Raw genomic sequence first — 8,744 nt, 5'->3', positions numbered from 1 at the left:
GTCTTAATTCTATGGTTATTAATGTGTTAAAAAACACAGCATTCTTGATTTCAATACCCTAACCCTAACCCCTATAAAAAAAATATACTCACTCCCACAATATCCCTAACTTATTGTGAGTCGTGTGCTCTCATGCACGGTGAATAGGAGTGGTAAAATGGCCGATGTATGGCTTCAGTTCTTTATCTGACGCCAATTGGTCAATGAGCCATCAACTCCTTTCTCATATGGTGGACATCGGTGAGTACGAGGAAGAAGAAGAATGAATTGCTTTAACAGGAAGAAGTCAATAACGCCGTAAAGCTTCCGGGTGATTTTGAAAACTTTAAACTGTAATTGTGACGAGTTCTTCGTGATCGGGTCGGATCTTCTGAGGAAAAGGAATTTTTTTTGTATAGTACAAGATCGAGCGAGGCTCGTGTAAGAGCTGACATTGATCACAAAAAGTCAAACTGACACATAAAACATGATAAAGGGAGCGGGAGACAAAGTTTTTGTTCGGAGATTTTCATTTTATTTTATTATAACATGTAAGTTTTTGTTCGGAGTTTCACACTAAGAGATTTGCAAAACGATCATTTGAAGGGATTCTTCATAACAGAGAAGGGATTCTTCACATCCGGTGATGAAAAAATAAATAGTACATCCGGTAATGAAAAAACCAATCACATCCGGTAATGAAAATATCACATCCGGTAATGGCGGCTCTGGTGAATTTTTTTTGCAGTCCGTTTTTCGTCGTGCAGTCTTCTTTATAAAAACACGATAATAATGGCTTTTTTTCGTAAGTATGGCATTATAATGGAAGTTTAAAAAGTTTTAATTGTTATTCATAGGTATGTTATTAAAATGATGCATCGATAACGTGGATGAATGAGGATTTTATTTGCTTGTTTTATCCACTCGATCGGTGAGCGGTGACTGATCGAGGCCTGTGTGGCAGGGACGGTTATCCGTAATCGATATCTGTTAATATTATCTTTCCGAATATAAAAAAGGGTCCGGAAACATGAAATTGAAGTTCTTGTTGAAGTTTAATCAGCAAAACTCCTTCATTTCATATGAACTCGGGGTCCATTGTACCAAATTTTCATGGTTATGGTTTGCAAGCTCTGACATCATCAAATACGAGTTAAACAAGATTTAATTAACATCGATTGGCTTTCTACCTTCAGTACTTTATCAATGAACTAAGTTCTGCATCGGATATGCTTTTCTTTGAGTTCACAAAGTTAACTTATTCATTGAAGTAATTGATATCGCTAATTGACAATATGTTAATTGCATGATTATGAAGTATAAATTGAGCCATCAAAATGTATATCCCATGGGTTTTGTTCACTGAAAGTTTTATTTCCATATTTCAGGTATTGGGGAAGTTATGACGCTTTGCAACACTAAACACCTGAATTTGGGCCACTCGTCTTCACATTTAACTCCTTGTTAAACAAAGACCCAAAAATGGGCTGTTTTCACATTTTTAAATATTGATAATTTCCCAAATATTAACCCTAGAACAAGGATTTATATGTGATTTTTTATTTATTTTTGTAACAGATGGGTAAGTGGCAAGAACAAGGTGATTCGGTTTATGTTAAGATTCGAATCCAGATCCGCCCTATCAGTGGATACAAAACGTAACCTGCTTATCCTGGCGGAGGTTTGTGCGCTACCGAGAGTTCGACTTCGTCACTTGTGAAACTAATCCTGGTGTTGGCTTCATGGTTAATGTGGCTCACTTAAGATCTTAGGGTCACTTCGTTAAAATAATACCAGGTGCGTTGACTCAGCCTGTCATCCTTTTGAAGTCGGCAAAATGAGTACCAGCTTCGTGGAAACAGGGGGTATTATAACGTGTCGGATCAGGTCGTTGAAAGGATCACAACATGCATGATATTATAACATTTTAGATCAGGTCATTGGGGGAAATTAACATGTGTCCCACAAGCCTAACCCCCGCTCCAGCAGAGAAAATGGCCTTAAAATGCGTGGTGTTGTTGGTGGTGTTGTTGGTGGTGGTGGTGGTGGTGTTGTTGGTGGTGTTGTTGGTGGTGTTGTTGGTGATCATGTCCTTGAAAGGATTAGAACACACATTATATTATAACATGTGAGATCAGGTCATTGCAAGGATCAGACAGTGCATGATATAAAAACATGTTAGATTGTCTCATTGAAAGAATCGGAACGTGCAAGATATTATAACGTTTTCATCCTCTCGATGACCGAATCTAACATGTATGATTAACATTTTAGATCAGGTCATTGAAAGGATCAGACGGTGCATGATATTATAACATGTTAGATCAGACCGTGCATGATATTATAACATGTGAGATCAGGTCATTAAAAGGATCAGACAGAGCATGATATTATTACATGGTAGATCAGGTCATTGAAAGGATCAGAACATGCATGATATTATAACATGTTGGATCAGGTCATTGAAAAACCGTGCATGATATTATAACATGTTAGATCAAGTCATTAAAAGGATCAGACAGAGCATGATATTATAAGACAGTGCATGACATAAAAATATGTTAGATTGTGTCATTGAAAGGATCAGACCGTGCATGATGCATGATATTATAACATGTTAGATCAGGGCATTGAAAGGATCATAATGTGCATTATATTATAACATGTTAGATCAGAAAGGATCAGAATGTGCATGATATTATAACATGTTAGATCAGGTCATTGAAAGGATCAGAACATGCATGATATTATAATATGGTTGATCAGGCCATTGAAAGGATCAGACCGTGTATGATATTATAAGATGTTCGATCAGGTCATTGAAAGGATAAGAACATGCATGATATTGTTACGGATCCGGGGGACGGCACTCCCGTTAGCAAGGGGGGTGGGTGGGTTAATCCCCATTGTCTTGTTAAGCTGGCCATCCGACCGGTCCTGGGGGTATGACGTCACTCCTGGTCAGCGCTGAATAGGGTAGTAGGCCAATTCTTCCTATGACCTAAGTACCAGCGCCTTCCGGTACGCGAGGAAATACTCCCGCCCGGGCCGCAGCTTAATAGATGGATTGCGCCGAGCGAAGCGAGCTGCGACGCGGGCCGTTAACAAAGGACTAAACCCGATTATAAGCGGTTCTGCCGAAATCGCGCCATAGGTACTCAATTGGGAAATCACTAAAGCGATCGGACAAGAATGAAACCAAAAGAATAAGGCGGAACAGGTATTTATGAATTAACTATACAAAACCAAAGAAAGAGAAGGAACGAAAGCAATATACAGAAGAAGAAGAAGACACAGCGCAAATCCTTAAACAGTCTTACTTATACCCAGGACAATACAAACAGCACAAACTCACATACACAAATGGGAATTTCAGGCAGGAATGGCTGGCAGAATGAGAGGGGCAGACGGTCCACAGAGCTGGCGGGCAGGGAGGCCAGGGGATCGCGGCACACCGTTGGTGTCTCGCGTGCACGCCCTCGCTCCAGAGTCAGGTTCAGCGGCGAAAACCCGGTCGTCAGCGCTGGTTCTTCCTCCTCGGTCATCAGCCTCCTTACGCGTCTCTCTCCAACTCTCTCATGCGTCTCGGTTCGTGCTCCCTCACTCATCTCCGTAAGCAGTCCCTCACACCTCCTTTTATTGCCCTCCCCGAAATCGAGCCGAGGGCACGCCTACCGGTTGGCTCACCTCGGCGCTGGTTGGTTGGTAAGGACTCTCTGACCACCTTTGATGAAGAGTTGGTGCCACGCCCATGATCCGGCGGCTCCTCCCCCCTTCTCTGTTCTTGGCCTCGTGCGTAATGGAGTTTTGGCAGTGTGATGCCAACGAAACAGCCCAATGCAACGGCGGCGAACGCCGCCTTACTGGCACTTTAAAGAGACGATTGGGGAAGTTGAAGGGGGCCTATCTTATTTGATTGATGCAACGTAGAGTCAACTATTGGAAACACAGCCTTACCTGGAACACATAATAATGAAATAACTACGAAGAGGGCCTATGATTCGCTACGTGTTGCAATGTCGACTAACTAGGGGACGACCTCTGACCTTTACAATGAATGGAGGTATTTACAAAAAGAATTATTTACAAAGGGGTATATTTACAACAATTTACAAGTGCAGGGTTCTCAAAACCCTAACACAGCACCCTCATTCCTCCAGGCACGTCCCGGGCCGAAAAAACTTTAACTTAATGTGACACTCAGGTGTAATACCCCTCTACTATTAACCTTACCCTGAGTGCGACAATTTTAAATACAATTAAGTATGTCCCCCTGCCACGTTGCATCCTGCCTAACAGATTCACACCCACAGAATAACCGAATTGCGGAATTATTCTCAAACTATACATTTACGGTGGGGAGCATTATTTACAAGACACTATTTGTATTTACATGGCAAACCCAGGACCTGTCATTTTTGGGAAACAAAAAGAACCCTGTGGGAGAGAGGAAAAGCATGCACTGCACCGATACACCACCTTCACATGCCTGGGGATGCAGAATTGATGTTGCAATGCATCCCCGAGCATGCAAGCACCAAAAACACCATAGCAAGCACCATCAAGCACCATCCAGTGCACAGTCATACATTTCAATAAAAAAATACAACTGTTGCACGGTCTTCTTTCATCTGCTCCCTCTGCTGGCCGATGTTTCTTCCAGATGTTGTCCTTCTTGGTGGCTTGCTGCCTATTTGCAATAATAAAAAGGCACAAAACGCGTCCATTTTTATTTATGGCCCACAGGGCCCAACTATGGGTGGTCCACCTGTAGGGCAAAAGGGGCCACCTCACCGTGGTCCGCAAGCCAACTCTTCCCTGGCCATCATGGCCAGTCCCAGCAGAGGGGCCAGGCCCCAACACGTGGGGTCCATAAGGTGGTGCTAGGCCGCAAGTCGTGCGGTCCATAAGGTGGTGCTAGGCCGCAAGTCGTGCGGTCCATGAAGTGGTGCATCGGTCCAGGCAGCCGGCAGCGGCGGCTCGGGCACACAGATGCGGCTCAAGCACGCTTCCCCTCAGTGCCCAGAGAGCACGGTCCATGGGTGTGTGGAGGAAGACAAAGCAGAGTCAGCAATGGGTAAGGGCGCAAGGGTACACATCAACACAAGGCAATGCAGAGGTGAGGTGCGCATGGAGAGCGAGCGGAGAAAGCTCGTCCCTATCGTACATCGCCCCCCCTGTCACCTAATCTACCCTTTCCCCTTACCCCATATTTACACAACTCTACACATTTACAAATTCCGTCACTACTGTCTCGTCTTCCCCATATCTCCCCTAATACCAAATTCATTACAATCCCAATGTCTAACCAAATTTGCCATCACCCAATTCATCATCAATCCCTCTTAAGGAGGAAGAGATGGAATACCAGCACAATGTCACCCCCACGTCATGATGCGTCTTACACTCCAAAACATTTGCAACAAAAATAACCAAACCATGGTGTGGTGTGGAGTCCTGTCATCACCTCAGGTGAGTGGATGTAGATGGTGCGAGGAGATTTCAATCCTAACTATCCTCTAAATGACTTTAACACTTTTACTCTACCCGGTGTCTTTCCCTGCCAAACCATTGGCCGTCTTACACTATGTGGTTTTAAGAACCAAACTCCCATTGACCAAACAGTGGTGCTCACCAATTTGGGGTCTCACTCCCCCGATTAAACTCCCTGTGCCTTTGCACAATTTCAGGACTGGGTCGTGTGGCACTCCCAGCAGGTCCGCTCACCTGCACACCTCCGCCACTGCAGTTGCCTCCAAGCTTACCTGCTCCTTACCCCAACCTATCTACCTGGGGAAGGCTCTCTGGCGCTCTCCCCACTCGGTGCCCTCTCTGGCACTGGGCTACCCGGGTCCGTCCTCCGGATCCTCGGGCCCCATTCACAACTCTACCGGCTCCCAGAGCCCACCTGCGGCCTCACCTGGCCGACATCCTTCCAGTGGCAGAGTGCCCATTTAACCACACACACACTAACAGGCCACACGCCCAGCCATTTTTTTTTTTTTTTTTTTTTTTTTTTTTGTATACAAGATCGAGGCTCGTGAAAGAGCGAACATTAATCACACAAAAAGACAAACCGACACATAAAACATATAACATCGGGAGCGGTAGACAAGATGGGGAGAGAGGGGGAAGGACACAAACACAACATTTGAGAGCAGGGACCGAGAGACATGGAGACATCGAGAGATCTGAGAGAGGGCGAGGGCTTTGGGGGGGGGGGGGGCATGGGAAGGGGGCAGTGGGAGAGGTATAAAACATATGGACACTGCCAGGACTTCCAGGAAAGAAGTTGGAATTTCAAACAAGGTGGATCTGGGGTGAATTAGCGGGGGTAGAAAAGATCAAGGTTTTGGATGGGGGAAGATAAGAGATGGTGGTGAACAGCTGTTTTAAAGACCTGGAGGGAGGAGTGGGATTGAAGGGAGTGAGGGAGTTTGTTCCAGAGGCGGGAGAAAATAGGAATGAAAGAGTGAAGGTGAGCAGAGAGCCGAGATTTCGGGAGTTTAACCATCAGAGGGTTGCTGGCAGATCTTGTGCGACCTGTAGGAATATTTGGGGGACAGAGCACAGAGAGAGCTGGGGGTGCAAGGTCGGAGAGGAGTCGGTAGAAGACAGAAAGACCACCTACCTGCCTGCGGTGAGTGAGTGAAAGGCCCTCAGAGATAGCTTCATCGCGGGAGATTCCAATAATTCTGAAAGCTTTGGTTTCAACAGCGTGAAGCCGAGCTAGGTGTGAGGCAGGAGCACCGGCCCATAGGGGAGAACAGTATTCCATTGAGCTGCGGATGAAAGCCTTGCATGTGGTGAGGAGCTCAGGTATGCCGAGGAAGGACTTCGCACGACGGAGGATGCCCAGTCGGCGACTGGCTTTGGAGGCCAGCTTGGAAATGTGGTTTTCCCAAGAAAGATCATGGCAGATAGTGAGACCCAAAAGCTTGAGCGACAGAACTTCTTGGAGAGGATTGTTGAGAAAGTAGATGGGAGGGTTGTCCAGTCGATCTTTTCGGAGAGACATTGTAAGAGTGTGAGATTTGTCAGGATTGAAAGACATGTTCCACTTGTTTGACCAGTCTGTGATTTTGTCCAAGTCTTCAGAGAGTGAGGAGGCTGCAGACTGCCGATCTGAGGGAAGAGGATGGAGCGTCAGAGAGTGGAGTCATCAGCAAAGAGATAGAGAGGATTTTCAAGAGAGTCAGAGAGATCATTGATGAAGACCAGAAAAAGCACGGGGCCCAGAACACTGCCTTGGGGAACTCCAGCCTGAACAGGAAGAGGAGATGAGAGAAACCCATTCAGGGCCACACGTTGACGACGACTAGAGAGGAAGTCCGCCAGCCATGCGTGGAGATTTCCATGGATACCAAAGGAGGAGAGTTTGGTGAGCAGAGCGGGGTGCCAGACCGTGTCGAAGGCATGTGATATGTCGAGGGAGACAGCTCTAATTTCCTGTTTGGCATTGAGGACGTCTATCCATTGTTGAGACAGCAGAAGCAGCATGTCCAGAGTTGAGTGACCTGGTCTGAAACCAAATTGATGATCATAGATCAAGTCATTGGAGAAGAGGAAAGATTTCATATCCGAAGCAATGATGGATTCCATGACTTTGCTGATAATTGGGAGAAGGCTGATTGGTCTGTAGTTGCTAGGATCTGTTTTTGCACCTTTTTTGTGCATAGCGGTGATGTTGGCTGATTTCCAAGCAGATTGCAGTTGACCTGGAGCAAAAGAGAGGGTGAAGAGAACAGAGAGAGGGTGAGATAGAGCGGCAGAGCAGGATTTTAGGACCCGTGGGCTGATGCCGTCGGGTCCAGTTGCAGAATCAGAGTCGAGGGTTGACAGAAACTTTTCCACCTTGTCAGGAGGAAAGGACACAGAGTCCAGGAGCAGCAGGGTACGACTGGGTATGGTGGGTACAGAGAGGGATGGGTTTGGGACACAAGATTTAGAGGCAAACACAGAGTTGAGGCATTCAGCTTTTTCACGTGCGGAGTCAGCTGTGTAGCCGTTTGAGGTAAGGGAGGGGATGGAGGGGGAACAAACACCAGAAACGGATTTGACCAGACGCCACCAGGATTTGGAAGAGGGAGACAGATAAGAGAGTTCGGTCTTGAGAACGGAGAGATATCGTTTCCTGGCTCTCCTGAGGGTGGACACACATTTGTTTCGGGCTTTGTGAAAGGAAATGAGATTTCCTTCCGTTGGATTTGCTTTCCAGGAGACGAAGGCAAGTTGTTTCTGGGCAACAGCCTCACCACGAGATTCCGTGTACCATGGACGGGAGGAAGGGTATGACAACTGAAGACGAGATGGGATAAATCTGTGCATGAGAGAGAGCAATTTACTTTGGAAGAATTCCCAGGATGAGTTGATGTCAGAGGTGGTAGAGATGGGAGACCAGTCCAGATGATTGATGGCTGCTTGAAGACCGTGCCAGTTGGCCTGAGTGAAATGCCAGACTCGTCGACGCTGAGCAGGCTCCCTGAGGATGGTCAGAGAGATGTCCACTTTAACAAGGACATGATCAGATGATCCGATTGGAGCAGAAGAAGAGCAGCAGACATTTTCAGGGAAGTTAGTCATAACCAAGTCCAGAAGAGAAGATGTTCCGTTGACTGAGATCCGGGTCGGGAAATTGACAGATTGTGTCAGTCCCAGTGAGTCGCAGAAGTCCTTTGCTGAGGAGCCATGGCTGGTGAGAGAGGTACCCACACCCAGCCAACTGGCATGATGACAGTTGAAACCACCACATATGAGGAAGAGAG

The 8,744-nt window shown here is 46.3% G+C and overlaps 1 protein-coding gene across 2 annotated transcripts in view; it reads left to right on the top strand.

Annotated features, from left to right (window-relative positions):
* The first annotated feature begins 663 nt into the window (after positions 1–663).
* LOC137428881 (uncharacterized) overlaps positions 664–8,744 on the top strand; it is a 50,196-nt gene continuing 42,115 nt past the window's right edge. Inside the window, exon 1 of one of the 2 annotated variants that reach the window (XM_068118730.2) lies at positions 664–784. Coding sequence is in view for 1 of the 2 variants with exons in the window: in XM_078780763.1 (XP_078636889.1) it covers positions 678–695 (18 nt within the window). In the remaining variant the exon portion in view is untranslated. The remainder of the gene's footprint in view (positions 785–8,744) is intronic. The other variant, XM_078780763.1, reaches the window with a different exon arrangement.

Source organism: Myxine glutinosa, chromosome 6 (genome assembly GCF_964187855.1).
Source record: "Myxine glutinosa chromosome 6, kmMyxGlut1.1, whole genome shotgun sequence".
Lineage (NCBI taxonomy): Eukaryota > Metazoa > Chordata > Myxini > Myxiniformes > Myxinidae > Myxine > Myxine glutinosa.
The sequence above is the reverse complement of the archived record's forward strand: the minus strand, read 5'-3'. Positions and strand labels throughout refer to the sequence as shown.